The following is a 24,705-nucleotide window of genomic DNA, read 5'->3' as shown; positions in this document are numbered from 1 at the left end:
GCAGGCAAACAAATAATACCTGTTCTCACCAGGGGACACACACAGAGATTCCACAGAGGACTTTGTACTCCATAGCAGCCAAGCAGACTCTTATCCTTTCAATCTGAATGCACAGCACTTTGTACAGGCTGCTCACTCTGGATCTCTCTTCCAACACTGGCAAGCAACAGCAGGGGCTCCCTTTATCAACTGCTGCACCCGCCCCTAGATTTTTGGCTCCAAACCTTAAGCACACCTCTCCCAGACGTGCACTGGGGTATCCAGCCAATTGGGTCCCTCCCCAGTCTGTAGCTAGGCTGGATGATGTCACAGACTGAGAAATAGGGGACAGAGTTCTCTGATCCCCTACAGTAGCTACTTTTTCACAGCTACTAAACCCCAGAAAATACTCTGCCATAGACAATACTGAGAATTGCCTCTGCTAAAACACGTAATGACAATTATCAGTATATGATCAGGATTGTCTGTTTTAGTAGCCATTACTAGTAGCTCCATGTGTCTTTACCCTTAAAGGAACAGTAGCATCAAAAAATAGAAATGTTTTAAAGTAATTAAATTATACAGTTGCCCTGCACTGGTAACACTGGTGTGTTTGCTACAGAAAAACTACTATAGTGTGTATATATACAGGTCCTTTTCAAAAAATTAGCATATTGTGATAAAGTTCATTATTTTCTGTAATGTACTGATAAACATTAGACTTTCATATATTTTAGATTCATTACACACAACTGAAGTAGTTCAAGCCTTTTCTTGTTTTAATATTGATGATTGTGGCATACAGCTCATGAAAACCCAAAATTCCTATCTCAAAAAATTAGCATATTTCATCCGACCAATAAAAGAAAAGTGTTTTTAATACAAAAAAAAGTCAACCTTCAAATAATTATGTTCAGTTATGCACTCAATACTTGGTCGGGAATCCTTTTGCAGAAATGACTGCTTCAATGTGGCGTGGCATGGAGGCAATCAGCCTGTGGCACTGCTCAGGTGTTATGGAGGCCCAGGATGCTTCAATAGCGGCCTTAAGCTCATCCAGAGTGTTGGGTCTTGTGTCTCTCAACTTTCTCTTCACAATATCCCACAGATTCTCTATGGGGTTCAGGTCAGGAGAGTTGGCAGGCCAATTGAGCACAGTAATACCATGGTCAGTAAACCATTTACCAGTGGTTTTGGCACTGTGAGCAGGTGCCAGGTTGTGCTGAAAAATGAAATCTTCATCTCCATAAAGCTTTTCAGCAGATGGAAGCATGAAGTGCTCCAAAATCTCCTGATAGCTAGCTGCATTGACCCTGCCCTTGATAAAACACAGTGGACCAACACCAGCAGCTGACATGGCACCCCAGACCATCACTGACTGTGGGTACTTGACACTGGACTTCAGGAATTTTGGTATTTCCCTCTCCCCAGTCTTCCTCCAGACTCTGGCACCTTGATTTCCGAATGACATACTTTGGACCACTGAGCAACAGTCCAGTGCTGCTTCTCTGTAGCCCAGGTCAGGCGCTTCTGCCGCTGTTTCTGGTTCAAAAGTGGCTTGACCTGGGGAATGCGGCACCTGTAGCCCATTTCCTGCACACGCCTGTTCATGGTGGCTCTGGATGTTTCTACTCCAGACTCAGTCCACTGCTTCCGCAGGTCCCCCAAGGTCAGGAATCGGTCCTTCTCCACAATCTTCCTCAGGGCCCGGTCACCTCTTCTTGTTGTGCAGCATTTTCTGCCACACTTTTTCCTTCCCACAGACTTCCCACTGAGGTGCCTTGATACAGCACTCTGGGAACAGCCTATTCGTTCAGAAATTTCGTTCTGTGTCTTACCCTCTTGCTTGAGGGTGTCAATGATGGCCTTCTGGACAGCAGTCAGGTTGGCAGTCTTACCCATGATTGCGGTTTTGAGTAATGAACCAGGCTGGGAGTTTCTAAAAGCCTCAGGAATCTTTTTAAGGTTTTTAGAGTTAATTAGTTGATTCAGATGATTAGGTTAATAGCTCATTTAGAGAACCTTTTCATGATATGCTAATTTTTTGAGATAGGAATTTTGGGTTTTCATGAGCTGTATGCCACAATCATCAATATTAAAACAAGAAAAGGCTTGAACTACTTCAGTTGTGTGTAATGAATCTAAAATATATGAAAGTCTAATGTTTATCAGTACATTACAGAAAATAATGAACTTTATCACAATATGCTAATTTTTTGAAAAGGACCTATATATATATATATATCTTTGACGCAGTCGGCCAGCTTGAAGTATATTGCAATATATGGACAAACAATCCCTGTTTTGCTTAAAGGGAAGGGCATTTCTTAGTAGCTTAAAGGAACAGTAACACCAAAAAATTAAAGAGCTTTAAAGTAATAAAAATATAATGCACTGTTGCCCTGCACTGGTAAAACTGGTGTGTTTGCTACAGTAACACTACTATAATTTATATAATAAGCTGCTGTGTAGCCATGGGGGCAGCCATTCAAGCTGGAAAAAAGGAGAAAAGGCACAGGTTACATAGCAGATAACAGATAAGCTCTGTAGAATACAATAGTGTTTTATCTGTTATCTGCTATGTGCCTGTGCCTTTTCTCCTTTGAATGGCTGCCCCCATGGCTACATAGCAGCTTAGTTATATAAATTATAGTAGACTTTCTGAAGTAAACACACAACTTTTACCAGTACAGGGCAGCAGCACATTATATTTTAGTTACTTTTATACACTTTCATTTTTTGGTGTTACTGTTCCTTTAAATGCACCGAATGTCTTAATGTTCTATACATTGATAATGGGTGAGTGCAGAGGATCTCTTGTTGTTGTTTCTATATAAATAAAAATAAGCTGCTGTGTAGCCAGGGGGGGAAGCCATTTAAGCTGGAGAAAAGGCATAGGTTACATAGCAGATAACAGATAAGCTCTGTAGAATATAATGGGGTTTTATCTGCTAAATAACTTGTGCATTTTCTCCTTTGACTGGCTGCCCTATGGCTACACAGCAGCTTTGATTATATAAACTATAGTAATCTTTCTGAGGCAAACACACCAGTTGTACCAGTGCAGGGCAACACTACACTATATTGTAATTACTTTTTATACACTTTCATTTGTTGGTGTTACTGTTCCTTTAAACCTGGGGGGGGGGTGCCCCTTTGTCTGGTGTGCAACATTACATCACAAGTCTCCCTAAGTAGCCACCAGTAAGTTTGATTAACCCCAATCAGGTAATTAACCTTCAGAATGCTGTGGTTCAGCAACATCTTTAATACTAACATCATGAGTCACTTACTGTATATCTCCATTATTGAAGTCAGATTCTTATAGTTCTGCACTATTATATATGGAATGCAATTCAGCTTAGTAAACAGTTCACACTTATTATCAGCAATAACATAATTAGTAAGCACAAACAATCTGCACTCACAGGACTTGTAAGAAGCAAAAAAAAGAGTGTTTAATTCAATGTTTGAGCTTAGACTCAAGCAGTCTTCAGGACACAGTGTCTCCTGGTTTCAAACTATTAACTTGTCTGGATTTGTGCTTGCCTATATGTGCAATCCTGATAAATAAAAGCAAGTCCCTGTTTTTCAGAACAATTTACCTTTTAGGTGCTAGTTTGCTAAATCTATAGACGATATCTTATACATAGAGGTATCTCAGCAACCAGTTTCCAAGTAGACACATTTAGCCCAATTTTTGTGTGGGCAGCTGTGATCTCATGTGTGTTCTTTATGTTGCACTGGGCTCTGCTTGTTTCATTATTGCTTGAATGAGCTGTGTAAGAGCACAGAGCAATGCAGAGGATACAGACAGACAGCAGATGATAGCACAGACAGTGTACATGCTAAACCTCTTTACTCTCATACTCTTTACAGCTCAGACTATATGATTGTTCTGCATAATCTGCTGTATAGTTACACCACTCAAATCTGTCTACGTTCTGCTTTATGGTGTGTCTGCACCCAGAGACACCACACTGGCCTAGGTGCAGACACATGGAGAGGATTTTAGTGAAAAAATGTATACTTACCTGTTTCAGTGCCTACATCACTCTGTGTCTGCACTCGCCAACGCAGAGACTCTGGATGCAGACACACTAAAAAGCAGATCAGAGTGCAGGGAAGGATTCTCAGCCTGTGTTCATTCACCCATAAAACAAAACACCATATTTTTCTTGAAAACATTTAATTCAGAACATTTATGGTTAGGAAACATTCCCCATTAAAATAATTAACAGTATCCAAAGTCTTAAAAAAAACAAAAACAAAACAATTCATTCATCGTCAATCATTGTGTGGCTTCCGCTCTTCAGAAAGCAGCGTTTGGACAGTAGCGTAAAACATGCAGCCAATCAAGAGGAGAAATGTGCAGCTCAAAGGCCCCAGAGACAGCAAGGGACCCAGAATGTAAAACATGAACAATAAGGTCAGCGTGCGATAGCTGGCGAGGAACCTTAGGCGGATGCGTGGAGTTGTTGGCTCAGAAGGACAGATTGAGGTTATAGGACTCTTTTTGCCTTTCCGGGAACAGCTGGTCAGGTGACATCGGCAAACCTTGCCAAGAAAATCCTCCCGAGCACACAAGGTACCCATGCTTTCTGCAAACTGAATAGGGGGGGGAAATTATTTTTTATTATATAAAATTTATTTTCAATAAAATTAGTCTTTTCTGCCCACATCACATCTAACAATTTTATACTAAATGGGGTTATGAGTGACATTTATATAAGAATTCCTCTTACCCTTTCATTAAGTACACTTGAAAGTCGAAAGAGGTACCGTACAAGCATGGCATTCTCGTAGCTTCGGATGGGCTGGAGCTCAGGGTCTCCTCGGTACTCTACTTCAAACTTGCGCAATCCATTTATTATCTGGAGTGAGTAGACATACCAATTAAGAGAGGCAGTGCCAGTCATGGTTCAGGGAACTATACATTTTGATGACATTTTAAGAAGAATTGTGTAAAAAAACAAAAATGTGCCAGTGCATTATTCTCTTTAATATAGAAAGAATGTGCTTAAAGTTGTGTTTTGGACTGATTTATTTAAAATTTCTCTAAAAACCCTACTAGTCCCACTTATTTGTTCCACTTCCTGCTGCCTCCTTTCCTGGGCTGTGCAGGGGGCCAGAAGCATTGAGCATACTGCACTGCAGGATAGAAACCAATTAGCAGCTTGGTGGACCGGATAGGAAACTGATAGACTTCCTTTGCTTCTGTGAATGCTGGGCTGTGATTGGCTATCTCCCTCTTACTGTGCTTCTGGAAGGGACTGTCCAGCATTATATATTATTCATTACTGCCTACAAGATTTAGGGGGCTTTCAGTTATGCTATATTTCTCCTTTAACTGCTGGGTTAAAAATGGAGAAAGGCCACATACAAGAGCCAGTAACCTGACAGCTTGACCTGGCGGGGCCGATGAGCTTTTAATTGTCCATTTTTAGACCCTCAGAGTTTGTAAATGAACCTCTGTGAAGAATGTAATGCTGCAAGATTACTTGTACCTCTACTGTTATAACTGGTTTAGGATTTACAGATATAAAGACATGTTTGTAAAACTATACCCATCAGATATGATTTAGCTTTATATGAAAATTCTGTTTCAACCAAGTGTGCAATTACTCAGTTTTTCCTCGGACAATGGACAGCTGAGATTAACTAGGTTCTGTATGAACATTGCAATAGTTTATCACTATTACTATTACTAACAGGCTGGTGGCTGGTTGAATCAACTTGCTTTCAATTCAACAAAAAAGTATTCTTTATTAACTTTTATCAAAACCATTGTGTTTTTTAACTGTTGGGTTTAATTTTTTTTTTCCAAAGTAATTGTTGTTTTTGGTGCTAATTTACAAAGTTTGTGTGATCTATAGGCTTACAGCAGGTTTGCCAGAAGTTACATTCCTTTGTAATTACCCTCAGGTTTGAGGTGGGTGGGGTTTGATTAGTTGACCTTTACAGACTGCATAAATAGAACCACTGGCACTCCAGTGGAGCTTGCTCTGGTGGTGGGGGCTCTGTAAGTGGGGGCTCTGTAAGTGGGGGCTCTGTAAGTGGAGTTATAAACTCTAAACTCGGGAGTTAGTGGGGGCTCTGTAAGTGGAGTTATAAACTCAGGAGTTAGTGGGGGCTCTGTAAGTGGAGTTATAAACTCAGGAGTTAGTGGGGGCTCTGTAAGTGGAGTTATAAACTCAGGAGTTAGTGGGGGCTCTGTAAGTGGAGTTATAAACTCAGGAGTTAGTGGGGGCTCTGTAAGTGGAGTTATAAACTCAGGAGTTAGTGGGGGCTCTGTAAGTGGAGTTATAAACTCAGGAGTTAAACACTAAGGGAGTTAAAAACAAGGTATTTACTACAAGCCCTTTCACCTATTTTTGTTTAACTGTTCTTGTAACTGGGAGAATGAGTGGTAGCAACATTGAAGGTCTGACACAGTGCACAGCCTGCCACATGTATGCAGTTGTGGAACAACAGTTCCAAAGTGCATACCTCTGTTGTGGATGTGAGCGAATTGCCACTTTAGAGGCTCACGTTAGAGCACTAGAGGAACAAGTTGCAACACTGCGTTCAATCAACAATCTTGAGAGAAGTCTCTTGCTTACTGAACAAGAGCTAGCGGGGCCAGATAATATGGGGGGAGGGGAGCAGCAAAAGGATGATAGGGCAGTAAGCTGGGTGACAGTTAGAAAATCTAGTGTGGGTAAAAGGAAAAGGGAGGCTGCTCCAGGGTTTGCGCATCCCAACAGATTTGCCAGATTGTGTGAAGATGATGGGAGTGTGAACTCTGGACTGGCGGTTCTAGATGAGGCTGATCTCTCTAACAGCCGGGAGACCAGTTTCTCTAGTAGTGGTGGGGAGGAGAGCAGAGCTAGGCCTAAACAGATGGTGGTTATAGGGGATTCAATCATTAGGAAAGTGAACAGGGTAATCTGTCAAGCGGATTGCTTCAACCGGACAGTTTGCTGTCTTCCTGGTGCCAGGGTTCGGCATGTGGTTGATCGGGTTGACACATTATTGGGAGGGGCTGGGCATGACCCGGCTGTCTTGGTACATATCGGTACTAACGACAAAATGAACTGTAGGTGGGGGACCTTAAAGAGTGAGTTCAGGGATCTAGGCTCTAAGATTAAGCAAAGGTCCTCCAATGTCATTTTTTCGGAAATTTTGCCGGTGCCAAGTGCAAGTTTAGGGAGACAATGGGAGCTTAGGGAGCTAAATGCGTGGCTAAAGTCTTGGTGTAGGAAGGAAGGGTTTGGGTTCCTAGAGCACTGGGCTGACTTTTCCTTAGGGTACAATCTATACAGCCGTGACGGATTGCACCTCAATGGAAGGGGGTCTGCTGTGCTAGGGGAGAGAATGGTTAAGAGGTTGGAGGAGTGTTTAAACTAGACAAGGGGGGGGGGGTGAGCTAGAGTTCTATAGGAAAATTAGTGTAGACGGGCAGGGGGACTAGCAAAGGGTTGTGGGGGAGGAGTGAGGGGGGCATATAGTTTATCAGATAAGGAGCTTCCGTTACAAGGAAAACAGTCTAATATTTGCCTTAGCTCTAACTCTCCGTTAGCTAATGTAAATATCAGAGGGAGAAGTAGTAATCTCCGCTGCATGCTGGCTAATGTGCAAAGCTTATCGGGTAAATTAGGGGAGCTGCAAGCTATTGCATGTATTGAAAATTATGATTTAATTGGTATCACTGAGACCTGGTGGGATGATAAATGCGATTGGGCTGTGAATTTAAATGGTTATACACTTTTTAGGAGGGACAGAGGGATTAAAAAAGGGTGGAGGGGTTTGTCTTTATGTAAAGTCAGATTTAAAGCCATGTAATAAAGACATTACCAATGAAAACGTTGAATCTCTTTGGGTAGAAATTTCAGTAGGGCTGAAGGTCACAAAGAAAATGATCATTGGTGTATGCTATAAACCACCCCGTATAGATGAGGGGGATGAGGCCCAGCTATTGTTGCAAATGGAGGAGGCTTCAAAACTGGGTCAAGTTGTTATTATGGGGGACTTTAATTATCCGGACATTGACTGGAGTAATGGGGTGGCTAAGTCAGAAAAAGCAAGTAGGTTTGTAAATATGCTAAATGACAACTTTTTATTTCAGGCGGTTCAAGAACCTACTAGGAATGACTATTTTGGACCTGGTGATATCTAATAATACTGAACTCATCTCTAACATTTGTGTGGGTGAGCATTTGGGGAACGGTGTAGCATTATCTCAAAGGAGACCATGTTGTGATCAGAGACAGCTCTATAAGGGAGTAACTAAAACACTCAATTTTAGACGTGCAGACTTTGCCAGTTTAAGGGCATCTCTGCAATGTGTCAACTGGGAAAGGCTTTCCATTGGGGTTAGACACAGAAGGAAAATGGAACATCTTTAAAACATTGCTTTGCAGGTATACACAACAGTATATCCCCCTTGTAAGCAAGGAGAGGCATTGCAAAGCAAAACCTTTATGGCTGAATAAAAGTGTTAGTGTCGAGGTTGGTAAGAAAAAACGTGCTTTTAAAGCATTCAAGTTAGCTGGGACAGCAGAAACTTTCATTAGGTACAAGTGGCCAAATAAAGCATGCAAAAAAGCTATCAAGCAAGCTAAAATAGAGATGGAAAGGGATATTGCAGCTAGGAGTAAAAAGAATCCAAAATTATTTTTTAATTATGTGAATAGTAAAAAAATGAAGCAAGAAGGGGTGGGAACCTTATTATCACGGGGGGGTAAGTTGGTTGATGAGAACGGGGAAAAAGCAGAAATTTTGAACTCTTATTTTTCATCTGTCTATACATCTGAGGAGCCAGCTAATGAAGGCTTCCCTTTTAATATGCCCAGTTCTAGTAATTTAGCTACTGACGCGTGGGTCACTCGGGAGGGAATTCAAAAGAGACTTGAACATGTAAAGGTAAACAAAGGTCCAGGGCCGGATGGGATTCATCCCAGGGTATTAAATGAGCTGAGTGCTGTGATTGCCAAACCTCTTCACTTAATTTTTCAGAATTCGTTAAGGTCTGGCATGGTGCAGAGAGACTGGCGGATTGCTAATGTGGTGCCGTTATTTAAAAAGGGATCCCATTCTCAGCCTGAAAACTATAGGCCTGTTAGTCTGACATCAGTAGTAGGAAAACTTTTGGAAGGGGTAATAAGGGATAGGGTACTTGAATACATTGCAGTTCACAATACTATTAGTTTGTACCAGCATGGTTTTATGCGTAACAGATCTTGCCAGACTAATTTAGTCGCCTTTTATGAGGAGGTGAGTAGGAACCTCGATGCTGGAATGGCAGTTGATGTCATCTACTTGGACTTTGCTAAAGCGTTTGATACAGTACCTCACAGAAGGTTAATGATCAAATTAAGGAATATTGGCCTAGAACATAATATTTGTAATTGGATAGAGAACTGGCTGAAGGATAGATTACAAAGAGTGGTGGTAAATGGAACATTTTCTAATTGGACCAGTGTGGCTAGTGGAGTACCGCAGGGGTCAGTCCTTGGTCCTTTGCTTTTTAACTTGTTTATTAATGACCTGGAGGTGGGCATAGACAGTACTGTTTCTGTTTTTGCTGATGACACAAAATTGTGCAAAACTATAAGTTCCATGCAGGATGCTTGCGCTTTGCAGAGAGATTTGACAAAATTGGAAAACTGGGTAGCAAACTGGAAAATGAGGTTCAATGTTGATAAGTGCAAAGTTATGCATTTTGGTAGAAATAATATAAACATGAACTATCTACTGAATGGTAGTGTGTTGGGGGTTTCCTTAATGGAGAAGGATCTAGGGGTTTTTGTAGATAACAAGTTGTCTAATTCCAGGCAGTGTCATTCTGTGGCTATTAAAGCAAATACAGTGCTGTCTTGTATAAAAAAGGGCATTGACTCAAGGGATCAAAACATAATTTTGCCCCTTTATAGGTCTCTGGTAAGGCAACACCTTGAGTATGCAGTGCAGTTTTGGGCTCCAGTCCTTAAGAAGGATATTAATGAGCTGGAGAGAGTGCAGAGACGTGCAACTAAACTGGTAAAGGGGATGGAAGATTTAAACTATGAGGTTAGACTATCAAGGTTGAGGTTGTTTTCTCTGGAAAAGAGGCGCTTGCGAGGGGACATGGTTACTCTGTACAAGTACATTAGAGGGGATTATAGGCAGTTGGGGGATGTTCAACGCACCAGAGGCCACCCCTTTAGATTAGAGGAACGGAGCTTTCATTTGAAGCAGCGTAGGTGGTTTTTCACGGTGAGGGCAGTGAGGTTGTGGAATGCCCTTCCTAGAGATGTGGTAATGGCAGATTCTGTTAATGCCTTTAAGAGGGGCCTGGATGAGTTCTTGAACAATCAGAATATCCAAGGCTATTGTGATACTAATATCTACAGTTAGTACTAGTGGTTGTATTTATAGTTTATGTATGTGAGTGTATAGATTGGTAGGTGTGGGTTGTGTGTGCTGGGTTTACTTGGATGGGTTGAACTTGATGGACACTGGTCTTTTTTCAACCCTATGTAACTATGTAACTATGGCTGGAGCATCTCTTACCTGGTACCTGCCTAAGGAGGTGAGGACCAAGCCATCTTCACTTTGTATACAGTCAGGAAGTTTATTCTTTCCATTTTCATCCTGCGAGCTGTCACAATTTGCTGTAAGTTGTCCGAGTTGAGTGGGGTTCAGCTGAGTACAGACATTTATTATCAGTACCCTCACATTTGGATCATACTGAATTATTACAAATAACAGTAAATATGTGATTGCAAATAAGAGTAAAAATGTAATGTGATTGCAGAATAACTAAAGGGAAAAGTGTGCTCACCCTAAATATCTGACAAATGTAGTCCAGTGCTTTTTCCAAATGCTCATCTGTTTTCCTAATAGTATCATAACCAGCTTCATCCAAATCACCCCCATTGTAGGAGCCATTAAAATCTGGGGAACCCAATCCAAACCAAGACAAGAAAGACTGATTTGCAGAGGAATCTGGGGAATGATTAGAGATTGATTTGGCAGTTTGCTTTGCTTGGGAGATCATCTGTGCAAGTCGAAGAACCTTTGAACCAGAAGCATAAACAGTCTTGTGTTTGTAGAAAACAGCCAGGACATAAATGCTTTGATCTTTCTATACTAACCAGGTTCCGTGCCTCGGTGCCAAACATCTGCATGTAATGGCAGTCTTGTCCCTCCAGACTAAATACATGACTCTTCACTTTCAAGGAGGTATCTGTGATTGGAGGCTGCCAGGATGACAAAAAGCTGCCACCAAGGTTTGGTGTCAGAAGGAGACGGTGTTGCCGGTGAGGAATGACATGTTCTGGTTTTAGAAAAAGCTGCTCACCTGGCATTGAAAAGGGGAACAGGTTATCAGCAGCAGTGTTAATAGACACCTAGCTTCCAGTCTGCATAAAACAGTCAGTGAATAAACTGCTGAAAGCTTAGTGTGCTTTTTATTTAGGTGTAATGATTCAATATCACTGTATTTACAGAGCCAAAACACACACACACTTTTTTAAGACTAACCTCCATTAGGTACATCTCTATCCCTAACTGACAATAAAACACCAATGTTAGAATGTAAACCAGTCTGAAAAATGCCTCAAAGTACAGTATGTACAGCCTCTCTGCATGAGAACATTGGAGGCACAATCTTGCATTGACAGTGTTGTTCTTTTACATTTATTTACATTTTTGCTGTTTTTAGCTAGAAATATCCTTTAAAATATCACACTCTTCCTCACTACCTGACACCATTACACTGGAATGCAAGTTTGTCCCTCTGAGCTTCCTGTGCAGAGAAGCTGAATGCCAAAGGAAAGCATTGCTGAGGGTTCTTTTGAGCAGACAGCGGATGAGATAAAAGATGTGTGCTCTGAAAACATTTTTATTTAGATTGGGGCTGTGCACTGCCATTATCAATACAGTACTTACACAATAAAGATTTATTTTATACTGTTTGCTTTACATGGACATTTTGCACTGGTTTCCATTACAACCTGTACTGTTGTGGATTTAACAGCTATTTATAACTAACAAGTCTATCAGATATAGCCAAGAAACAGATTATCATGCTCATCTTCTTTGTTATAGCTGCTTCCCATGTACTTTTTTTATGCTGTTCTTACCATTCTGTATCATCTCGGGTAGATTTTGCTGAGAGAACACTTTTGCCGCCCTGAAGACCATGAGAGCATTCTTAGGGTTGACAAGGTCAGAGCGAAGGGCACGGTTGAGGAAACGAAGAAAGAGCTTTGTATAGAATAGTAGATTTTCTTGCACAAATGTGGACCTGTTTATTAAAAGAATGGTTATAACATGACCCATAATACAATATCATATGACTGCAGACAAAGTTAACTGTATGCTTCAGCTCCTGCCAAGCCTGCTTCAGGTTCAGTAGGCCAGGGAAGCCGTTTTCTATCAATTGTTTAACTGTGTGCATTATATCACCCACACTCTATTTCAACAAAGCAATTAATTGAAATTTAGGGGAATGTTTAGCTTATGAGAGTTCACTTCTATAAAGCAGTTTAGCTATAAGAACTTGCCAGTTAGAATATACTACGTTGCCATGTATTCAATGGATTTTAGAGAATATCAATGTTCCCAGTAAGTTCTATGTATTCCCACTGTATACTACATTGTGTAATAAATCTTCAAGATATCTGTACTGTAACTGCTCACATTATGAAACGCAAGTGTTTACAACAAAGCTGTTGCCAAGCACAGCTTCCCTATGTCACAGTAAGCTGGACCAGCAGTTAAGTTTATGCATCTCTATGATGTATCAACTATATGATAGGTAAACCAGTCAGACAGACCAGGACTGGACTGATAAAATGTGGGTTTGGCAAATGCCAGAGGGGCTCCTGTAAGATGCCATAGACAGTCACTATTTATTGGGCTGGTTGGGGCTGTTTGGGCCTCTGTGTACTTGAAATGCCAGGGCCTATTTTAAATCCCAGTCCAGGCCTGAGCCAGACTAACTACTGGATTACTGTGGTGAGAACAAAGCCTTAGAAAAATCTCTTCTGTACTGTTGGGTACCCAAGCATTCCCTTGGCTCACCATTTTTCTGGTACATTGCGATTCTGCATTTCACCACTAACGGGACTAGACCTTTCCAGGACATATCGCCAAGGCTGCACATAGCTTAGCCACATCTCCAGTACCTTGGATAAGAATAAAGAACATTTACAAGTAGATATTTCAAAAAGACACTAAACCCTTCCTGTATAATTGTGTTAAGAAGTGGAAAATAAACTATGTTGGAATGGCTTCTCTCAAATAAGCAAACTCTGGATTTGGCAACCTCTCCTTTTTTATATTTAGCTAACTACATTTCCAAACACCCCTATGGTCATTACTGGAATACAATGCAAGGCGATTAGGAAGACTTGAAAAAAACAATAGCCTTTTGTAAGGCAGAAGTGAGGATACAAATACCTTAAAAGAAGTCTGGGAAAAGTACAATAAAAAAATACACAAGGAGAATAAAAAATTGTTTAACTGTAAAAATATATTTTTAACATAGCAAGGTATCAGAGAAATGGTCAGTCATACCGCTCTGAAGGAAGCATCAAGAGGCCAATGCCCAAAGCAGTGCTGCAGGAAAATATACAGCTTTTGTTGAATGAATCTTGGGACAACCACCCTATTGGGAGAAGAAGTGACAAGACTTTAATACTAAAGAATAAAATTTTCAGGCTACAATAAAAATGAACATGTTCATACTACTGCACAAAATGTTGTAATGAAGTGTTTAATAAATGTGTTTCACCAATAGGTGTTAATATTTGCTTTTAATTCTTGACATGCTAAATGGTGCATTTTATTTAAAGCAAACATCAGCCTTAAGGTCCCTATACACAGGCCGCTTCTTGCTGCAATATCGGTCCCTTAGACCGATTCAGCATATAATCGGCCCAAGTATGGGCACTACCGACAGGACTGCCCGACCGATATCTGGCCTGAAATCGGCCAGATTTAAAAATCCAGTCGGATCGGGAACCACATCGGCTCGTTGATATGTTGTGGAATCACTTTAAGAAATGCGGAAATTTTTTTATCTACTCATGTTTTAGTGTCAGCACCATAGATTCTACAATCTGTGACATACTAATGGTTAACCAGATGAACACTAGTTTAGCTAGTTACATTTGTAAACAAGGCATTTGAACTGAAGCTTGACCATACACAGAACAATCAGCTTGTTAGTTGAAGTCACCATATGAATGAATTTTTGCCAATTTGGACAATCTGTTTTTTCATGCAAGGACTGGTAATCAGTTCATAATAGCAGAAAAGGATCACATTAAGGGCTCTGTGCAGACCTTGCCAGATAGTATTTTCAGTCTTCTCCATTATATATCTTGCTGACACCTGGCTACATATCAGTCAAGCAGGCCATCATATTGCCACCATATTTGGGCACGTAAGATGCCAGCTTGTTCTGGAGTAGCAGTTCCAGTATGTGTAACTGTCTCACATATAATTACATATTTACATCACCTTTTTAGTTCCTCCAGGGGGCTGGCAGTATGAGAGTGAGTGGAGGGAGACACTTGCTCTGGCCTGAGGCTGTTACTGAATGTATGCAGGTGTTTTACTAGAAGCCGGACCACTAGAACATGCTCTTCTGTGGGCTGGAATAACTCCTACAACAAAAGAGGTACAAATGAGTGGCAATGAAAGAGTTTTTACAAAAATGCATACTAAGATTTCTGGTCCCAAAAAGCACAGATCAAAATTGCTTGTTGCAGTACAAACAAGTGCAGACAGGGGATTTTCAGCAGATGGTCAGATCATGTGGGAGGAAGAAAATAAAAATGATCAGAGGTCTTTAGACTGCATTCACACTCTAAATGCAGAATTAGGATGCAAGCTGGTCAGACTGGAGCAGAAACTCTGTCATTGATTTTTAAGCATTTTTGAATATTCCTTTACAACAAACATGCAGTTCATTTTAAACAAATGCTATAATTTATTTTATAAAATAAATTGTAAGAGAAACAGAATGGTTGACATGGAGGTCTCAATGTTATTAGGGTGAATGCATCTTTTCAACCAAAAGGATTATATACATTAGCACAGTTCAGCCAAAGCAGTTTAACGCAATCATCCAACAACTCAGCCAATAACACAGCCAGCAGAGAGGTATGTGAGCGCTCTAAAACCTAACAAATAGTAGCATGGGCTGCCACTAGAGGAGCTAGAGAATTAGCAATATATGCACACTTCAGTCATAGGAAGCATATTGAAGCGAGGTTGCTTAAGACGCCAAGGCTTTGGAGATTACAAGCGAGGAGCACCAATGTTTAAACAGAATTTTTTCCTCCTCCCTCTACATGACATCCCAACCCTTTAATCATGATTCACAACACACACGTGTGTGTGGCAAAGAGCTGGAAGTACTTGGTATGAATGAAGGGAGCCGGGCAGCGCAGGATAAACGTGCGTAGCGCTCGACACACTGAGCCTGTTGTGCAGAGCTTCCAGCTGAGATACAAACAGGAGTTGATGGGGAAGAACATAAACAGAGAAATAACAAAACACAAAACATGGAGTGAGAGAAATTATACAAATCCAGAGAAAGCGGACAATATGAATATATAATTGTAAGCTCTGAAAAATAAGCATTTTAACCAACAAAATGTTCACTGATCTGCACCAACATTCTCCTGAAATGAAAGGTTTCCAGTGCGGGGGGGGGAAGAGCCCTTGGTATCTGTTGCCATCTCAATATGATCACAGCCTTTTGCATTTATGCAACAATGTAAGCTGCACGAGACAGAGAATTCTTCCTCCTGTGTCTCTTAGCACAATCTTTGTAATTGTCCTTTTATTGCAGCATTTATGCTGCCTGTCTGAACTGTTACTGTACAGCATTGGGTATAGTAGTAGCACTATATATAATAAAAAATAAATGCTCAATATAGTACGTGTGCTTTTTTTTTAATACTATTTGTGCACACACACAATCATGAAAAAATGTGAAGGTTTATTCACCAGGCCACCATTAGGAACTCAATCAAATTGGCTGCTCTATGTGTGTCAGACTTTTTCCTCTGCCGACATCCATATTTACACTACACATGGCTGCCTCCCTGACAGCTATTTTAAATAAAAATTGGGTTCATAATTTTTTCATTTGTGTCAAAAAGCACAGGCAAAATGCTCAAAAATACCCTGCCACAGGTGGCACGCAATGCTAATGATGCCCGGGCATCACTACCCAAACATTTTCAAACCCAGGCAGTCCATCAGTACTGGCACATTACACCTTACTTTCACCCCCCTTTACCCTACAAGTTTTTTGGAGGAACCTGTGTAATAACCATTTTAGTACATCAGATATAAACATTGATATAGTAAAAACAAAAATGTCCACAAAGCAAACACATGGAAATTTACTGGCACATCACAAAACTGCATTAAAAAGGAAAGGCTAATATATAGGTTGTATATTGGATATTAGTGCTATCGAATTCACAAACGATACAAGTGAAGAGAAATGTTAGGTGCAAGTGTATGCAAAAGAAGAGACAAGACAGAGAAACACAGGAGAAGCAACATCAACCAAAATGTGCAAAGCAAAGAACATCTAGACCAGGAGAGGCACATAACTTCAATCTACAGACTTAAGTAGTTCTTGCCAGACAAGCTCTAGCAGCCCCTGAAATGTCCATTTAAGTAAATATAGTACTGTGATGATCTTGCAAAACCTGAAGGAAGCTGAAGTTGTACAACAGCTGCATGGCTGAAGTATGCACAAATACTAAAACAAGTGGTGGCACAGACTAGCACAACTTCTGATGTGTAAGATCTATAAATAAAGATCTCATTCCTATGAAATGGTTATACAGGTTATACATGGGATCTACTATCTGGAATGTTTGGGACCTGGGGCTTTCTGGAAGCCATAACCATCATACTTAAAAAAACTATTAAATATTAAAGAAATCCAATAGGATAGTTTTGCTCTCAGTATAGTCTTATACAGCAAAGTTACCATGAAGTATTCAGATTCACATTACATGACAGATCTAAAACCAGGGCATTTGCATCAGAATTGAATAATTAGCCCTGTAGCATCAGTTTATATGACAGACAACCCTCATTATCTGCTTGATAATTTGCAACGACCCCTAAGCTTAGCTTCTCAACAGCTGCTCAGATCACACTGAGCATGTGCACTGTCCAGGACACTTCCAGGGGCAAGGAACAAAATCCAAGATGGGGAGCTCCTGTGACAACTGTAACGACCTATATTATTACTACTATAGAGATGCTGAAACTCAGTGTAGTCAGTTTATAATATAAAATCTGGTTTTTCTAGCCATATTCACTTTTAGGGTTTAGTTCTCCTTTAATGCGATCCTCACCCTGACAGCCTGCACTCGTCACTGTGAACCAATCGTTTGGCACTCGCATATTTCCCATCCCCAGGGGACCAAACGACTAGATCTTTTAGTGTATGGCAAACGTCAGTCTTCCTCTATAAGAAAGGCAACTTACTGTGTACCACTTGCTGTGGTATAGCAAGATGTGCTTCCCAATAGCTGCAGTTCCCACAACCAACAGTATAGAATGTATCATTAATCATAAGCAAGAAACGGTACCTTTGCATTTGGTGACTGCATCTTTTGATACATTTCAAGAGAGTAGTGATGAAGCCATATCTCCACAAATACCTGGGGAAAAATACAATCATTAAAACACCATAAATCAAGATAAGCACTAAAACCTATACTGTCACAACAGCAACTCACTTGCAGTAAGGTCTCTGTCCGCCATATTTCCTGTGCTGCAGGGTCTGCATTCACAAGGTGTTGATGAGAAATGTGTCTCTTTAAAAGACTTGGGTGAGAACCATAAGAGGCGAATGAGATTGATGGGGATCTGAACACACAAGAATAAATGGTTTAGAAAGCAGGCCACCTGGACTTTAAAATAGGACCCCACAGTTTAGCATAAATAAAAGCTTAAAAATGTAAAACCCATCAAGCTTTGCAATCTAAAACTTCAACAAGTATATGATTTACCTGGGGGCTGGTAAGGGTACAGTCCCTCCTGTGTTGGGTGAGTGGGGAGGTGGGACATTCCCTTCAGCAGGTAGAAACCATTTCAGGTATTTGTCCACCAAAATGTAATATGCACTGTCTGCAGTGCTAAAATAATGACCTTGGGGAAAACTCTGCAATAAGTGAAACATACATATCAAAATAGAACATTGCAGTAGATTTGTAATTATTAATTACATCTATATTAAGTCAAACCTATTTGCCCTGCCCATATCAAGTCTAACATTACATTTTTCTTTGGCAATCTTACTGGCATGTGAAAGGATCTGGCATTTGGTACATTATGAGTAGCGGTGCTGGGAGCCAAAAAATAAACAGGTTCATCCTCAGCCCCCACTGCTATCTTTGGTAGCTGGTGCTACTAACCGTTAACTCTTTTATTTTCTATTTTACTTGTTTTTGTACCAAGACATAGAAGGAGTCAAAAAGCCAGTGACCCTGTCTATGCACTTTCTGGGCACAAAAAAAAAGGGAAAAAGGAATAGAACACTTGGCACAAACAAAATGGAAATGGAATAGGAGAAGAGAAAAAAATTCACCAGAAGGGAAGAAGAATTACAGGCAAAAAGGAAAGCAGAGGACCAAGGAAAACAAAAGACAAGGAGGTAAAAATTGGAAAGTAAAAACAGAAAAATAAAGTAAGACAAAGCACAGAAGAAAGCATGTAGGGTTTTAAGATGGTGCTTATAACTGCTTAACTTCAGAAACAATCAAGGGGTACATTATATTTTATTTCCAAGGGTTGCATTTTCTAGTTTCAAGAAACACAATGGGGCAGCAGATGATAATAATAAGGTAATATATTCAGTTACATTTCAACTTACCCTTTGTTTAAGGAGGCAGAAGGCAAAGTGGAACATGAAATATTCAAAGGAGTCTGTACACCAATAATTAAGTAAACAAACACTAACGCAATAAAATTTGTAATTTCTTTTACAGCAACATACAGTTTTTGTTTTGTTTTTTAAATTAATGCCGCTTGTGTCTGCAAAGGATACTCAAAGCAAGATTAAAGCTGATCCCTCCTGAGGCTGGGAACTGGATCTTGTTATGATACAAAGGGCATTCAGGGAGCACTCGCTCTTGTATTGATGCTCTGACTGGGCTCTTGAAAGAAAAAAAAAATACATATTGAAACACAAGGATGAAATTTGTTTTTCCTGAAATTAAATGCTAATGGCACAGGTAGAGTTTCTGTGCAAGAGTATTTTAGCTGGAGGAGGAATGCCCACTACCTCTCCTCATGCTTCCTTGCTAAATGGAAACCACTAATATCAGGTAAAATTCAGCCCAAAATTGCACATTTTACAACCACGTGTGCCATTAACTTTAGAGGCAAGAGGAAAAAATAACCTACTGGAAGGAAGGACACTGGAAAATCATATTTGTATTCTTCAGCCTGCAGCTTATAAACCAACTTCATCATCGCTCCACTAGAATAGGAAAAGATTATGATAGCAGTTAAACAATAAAATTATTCTGAGCAGATACAAGTGCTGTGCTGCCTCATTTAATTAATCCATCTATCCTGTGGCTCATCACTATCTTTTCTGTGTTCTATGAAACTCAGCATTTTATGTAGAATGTCCCTACATAGTGGTGACAGCACACTGTATATCTTGTTGGCTCTGCTAAATATCCTCCAGCACGTGCAACATTTGAAATTACCTTTGTATTTTATTCATTCTAAATCTCTGGTGGTAAAACTTCTGGATCGCAAAACAAAGCAGCCTCAAAAAATGGTTACGGGTGGGGGGAGTTTACTGGTAATCTATTTTCTAATTCTTTAATACATGCCAGCAAATCTTCAAAACAGTATATATTATATATTGAACTGTGTGTTCCACCATTTGCACAGTGCTGCATATACAAATAGTTTTATATAAATATATACATATTATCTTACCTTGGATCCAAAAATTCCAAGGCAGTATGAAATTCCAGTGGATTGATACGCTCGTGTAAGCCACGGAGGTTCCAACCCAGTATACTTCCATCCAGACTGCCGAAAACAGTCTCTATTAACCATGGGAAAATAGCATGAAGCTCCTACAAACAGAAGGGAAGAATGCAAGTAACACATCTGTGTGTCAGCATTAATTCAATAGGTAAACTGTTCTACCTGTTTTAATTTAAGAATGAATTGCTTAAAAGTACACAATACAAGTAATTTAAAAATGGCTGACTTTTTAATGTTCCCTTTCCAGCATTTTAGCATTTATAAAAATTACACCGGGATCTCCACAGCCACCGGTGCATGTAGTTCCTAGCCCTTAGCTGCATTGTTGGAATCAGTTGCATAACCAGTGGTGGCAAGGCTGTGATCCAATAATCACTATGCTTTTATTAACAGAGATCACACACAAGTAGTAAAAAAATAAAGATGGATCCAAATGTAGGTCTGTGTCCTACCTATAGCTTAGGGAGTGTAGACCTTTTTAAAACAAACAAAACAAGGCATTTAGCACTACATCATGGAAAAGAAAATTCATCCAACATCCAGCCTGGCTGGGACACTGAGCAATAAAGATTTTCTTTATTTCATCCCTCAGTCTTTAGTTACTGAAGCCAGTGCTGCATGCCTGTCAGTTCTGAATTGTGCTGTAACACATTATAGCTAAGCACTGCCATGTTCTAGAAACTGATAGTCAGTTGCCTCCGTATATGGCACAACAACTATTAATGGCACAAAGGAATCTGAGGAACCAGAGGGATCATTTGGTAAAGGTTGTAAACCCTAGTCCTGAAAACCAGGTTGCTTGGGTTAATGAGACAGTGGAGATGCTGTGGATAATGCATGAACTGCAGCGCACTTATAAAAACAAAGACAGGGGTACATTTTATTACAGGAATAAATAAGACACATGGCTTTTTGAATTCTAAAACTGAATTTATTGATATTTTATTAAAGTACCCTCTTGGGCAATCCAAGAGGGGAAGATCAGATTGATAGCCTGATATCAGATACATGAGCTAAAGTTCCAGGCAATAAAAAAAGGCAAACAATTCCAGTGATAGGGAACAGATGGGGAATAGCTCCGATAAACAAGCAACTAAAATTAATATATGAATTTGATGCTATGCACCCGAAGGGGATAAATAAAGATGAGAAAATGTCAGTGCTTATTATAGCTTGGTTAGGTTGGGAACAAAAGAGTAAACATGATTATATTAGTTTTGAATATTAGGTTTGATAGGTCTGAAAATACCTATACCTATATCGTGGAGCACAAAGCAATTTTTATTGTATTGAGCAAAAGAATTCACTGCATGTCAAGTAAAAATGACTGCGGGTATGTCCCTTTAAACATGGGACTATGCCAGCAGATTAGGATAAACTGCCAACCATTGACCAATGCTCGATTCCACTTACCTTAGCAGGAAAATCCTCTATAACTCTAACTAGGTCCTGACACCTCTGCAAAAATGGCTTGGTTACGCAATCAGCCTTAAGCGACCCCTGCAAAGAAAATCAGTAACAAATTTGAAAGTTTGCTTTCTGATCTATAGTTTTTGCTCTAGAGAGATTACAGGGCATATACAGACCACATTTGCATTAACCAATCAGAATTTAACTTTCAGCAGTCTCAATGGTACATTTCTGGCTGTTTGATCTGACAGATTGCAATAAGCAGAATAACTGGTACCACAGATAACTCAGTCAGATTAGTGGGAATCAGATTTGGCAATTGCACCTTTATACAAATATATATTTATACATAGACAGCATCAGAATGAGGATATGTAAATACTCATTTTGAAGCCTACACACAGACTAATGATAACCAACAAGCTGTATAATAAAGCCACAAAACACTATTAAATTTTTAACAAATCCAAAAGCGCTATGTCCAAGGCCCAAAATTGTGGTGATGGCACTTTGCTTTGTCAAAACATATGCCAAACATATGAACCCAGCTCTTCACATTGCATCATAAATTGGGTTGCTCCCATAATGAGCAGAACCCCAACATTCAGTTTTTCTTTAGGAGCTGGATGTGTATTTTCACATTAAAAAAAATAAATAAATAATAATTACAACAAAAATGCCATACCAAGGAAACCTGGACCTGGGGTTAGTGTACCTTAGGTACACAAAATAATAAGGGTACCTTTCTGTGTAGTTCTGCTGTGTCCCGATAAATTATTCTTTTTATCGAGCTTGCATTTTTTCCTTATTACATATGAAATTGTAGTACTTATTTATATACTGCGGTTAAAGGTACAGGTCCCAGTGTAGCAACCCAACATTACCAATCAGACATTTTTTCCCTCATTTTAACAGCACATATGGATCAAAGCCAACTGTTGATTGATGGCAATTGGTTACTTCAGGGGGTCAAATCTGCTCTGCCTAAACAACTGGAACATATGGTGCAGCTTGAGGCAGACTCTGGGCTCAGAGTACACCTGAGGAAGTTAAGGGGTTTGTTCATGTACCATGGATGGAAGAGTAAATTAGAGTTAACTGTGTGTGAACATGAAGGAAGGAGTAGTACTGGGCACTTTACGTATATACAGGGTTGACACCTGCCTGGAATAAAAATAATGACTGATGCAAAAAAAACATAATAAAGGAAGGCCTGTATTTTTTCCTGAAAAAAATGGCAACTTAAGGAATATACTATGGGATGTAATCCCTTGCCCGGGTATTATCCAAGAAATTCCAAATTACAGGACGGCCATCTACCACAGAGCCCATTACAATTATTTTAAAATACTTTCTTTTTCTCTGTAACAATAAAACAGTACCTTCAACTTGATCGTAACTAAGCTGCATAAATCAATATTGGTGACAAAACAATCCTATTGGGTTTCTTTAATGTCTAAATGACTAAAGGTCTGGTGATTTAAATTTAAGATCCCTTATACAGAAAACCACAGGTCCCAAGCATTCTAGATAAGAAGAGAAAGTGTCAGTCCTCCCCTACATGTATAAAACCTACCCATGACATAGGTTGTTGGAGGGCATAAAACATGTGCATCTCAGGGTTTTATCACTTTGTGCCCTTAAAGGGTAACAGAACACATTGATATTAATAGTATTTTAGTTACCCTTTAAGGTAACACTGTCATGGGAAAACATGTTTCTTTCAAAATGCATCAGTTAATAGAGCAGCAGAATCCTGCATTGAAATCTGTTTTTCAAAAGCACGATCAGATTTTTTTAATATTTAATTTTGCATGGGGCTAGCCATATCCTTTATTTCCCAGGGTGACACAGCCATGTGACCTGTGCTCTGATAAACTTCAATCACACTTTACTGCTGCGCTGCAAGTTGGAGCGATTTCAACTGGGAGGGGCCCAGCAGCCAATCAGCAGAACAATAGGAAGGCAGCAAGATAGCAGCTCCCATCAGATATCAGAATAGCACTCAATAGTAAGAAATCCAAGTCCAGCTTGGGACTCCTCCAGTTACATGGGAGTAGGAGAAACAATAGGTTACCTGAAAGCAGTTCTAATGTGTAGCGCTGGCTCCTTCTGACAGCTCAGACTCAGGCACAATGCACTGAGATACACACCAATATTACAAGTAAAAAATGTGTTGGTTGTAGAATAAAATTTTAATTGTAGAGTGTATTATTTGCTTTCTAACAGTGCAATTTGGAAATAAAAAGTACACCATAAAACTCATGACAGTATGCCTTAAACTTGTGCGCTATGTAGATCGATAGATATAGAAGCATAGCACATATGTATGCAATCCAGCCAGCTCACAGGATTCACGTATTTTATCGCCTCATTCGGGTACAAACTGGGATAACACAGTCAGTTCGATGCCCGCACCCTGCCATTGTACAGAGCTGCAGAATATATTGGCGCTTCCCAAATACTTGTTGATAATTCCGTTAGATGCATGATACACACTACTTGCTGACAGATCTATTGCAATCTCTGTACATCAGTAGCATTTAGAAATGATTAGCCTGCCAAAGCCTTGCTGCGCTCATAGTGCGGCTAAATCCATGCGCGCAGTGCATATGACAGGAGTACAGATATGCAGGCTCTGTGTATGAAGCGAGCAAAGAAAGGTTACAAAGACAACTCCTTTACCAGCAGGAAACTGGGCTGCGGACTCCCGCCGGCAACAATCATCGTCTCGTTCCGGTTTCTCTCTGTCACCGGTTCGAGCGTCGCGCCACAAACGGAGAAAACTTTCCGCGTCCCAGTGACGTCATCTCCCTGTTCCGGACGGCGCCGCTTGTTCCCCTCGCCAAAGAGCTGTGTGGCGCACAGAGTGACGTTTCCTGCACCCAATAGCGCTTCGTAGCACTCTAATTGGAGAAGTTGTAGCTTGAATTTCCCTGTAGTATCTCCAAGTTTCTAAATTTATAAACGATGGCTCGTTGTTTACATCGCTTACCAGATCTGAGGAACAGGCAGGTCGGAAGAAATTTTCCATATTAAAACAGGAAAAACACAAAACATTACGAGTCTCTCTGAATGAAAATGCATCTTCGTAGTATGGGGGGGAGATACGCAGGCGCACGATTTGATTAAAGGAACAGTAACACCAAAAAATGAAAGTGTATAAAAGTAACTAAAATATAATGTGCTGCTGCCCTGCACAGGTAAAAGTTGTGTGTTTACTTCAGAAAGTCTACTATAATTTATATAAATAAGCTGCTATGTAGCCATGGGGGCAGCCATTCAAAGGAG

At 40.1% G+C, this 24,705-nt stretch overlaps 1 protein-coding gene across 2 annotated transcripts; it reads right to left on the bottom strand.

Moving 5' to 3' along the window:
* Positions 1–4,151: 4,151 nt before the first annotated feature.
* Positions 4,152–24,434, bottom strand: smpd4 (sphingomyelin phosphodiesterase 4). 2 transcript variants are annotated; one of them, XM_031906835.1, is made up of 19 exons: positions 24,100–24,434; positions 21,418–21,504; positions 19,951–20,093; positions 19,402–19,477; positions 19,043–19,151; positions 18,869–18,921; positions 18,006–18,157; positions 17,733–17,862; positions 17,583–17,654; positions 15,376–15,459; positions 14,473–14,618; positions 13,525–13,615; positions 13,030–13,133; positions 12,087–12,250; positions 11,097–11,302; positions 10,784–11,017; positions 10,513–10,644; positions 4,725–4,853; positions 4,152–4,587 (listed from the first exon to the last, which is right to left on the bottom strand). In XM_031906835.1, exons 1-19 carry the CDS (start codon positions 24,139–24,141, stop codon positions 4,267–4,269), a joined length of 2,475 nt encoding a protein of 824 aa, XP_031762695.1. In that variant the 5' UTR covers positions 24,142–24,434; the 3' UTR covers positions 4,152–4,266.
* Positions 24,435–24,705: the final 271 nt, after the last annotated feature.

This window comes from Xenopus tropicalis, chromosome 1 (assembly GCF_000004195.4).
Source record: "Xenopus tropicalis strain Nigerian chromosome 1, UCB_Xtro_10.0, whole genome shotgun sequence".
NCBI lineage: Eukaryota > Metazoa > Chordata > Amphibia > Anura > Pipidae > Xenopus > Xenopus tropicalis.
The sequence above is the reverse complement of the archived record's forward strand: the minus strand, read 5'-3'. Positions and strand labels throughout refer to the sequence as shown.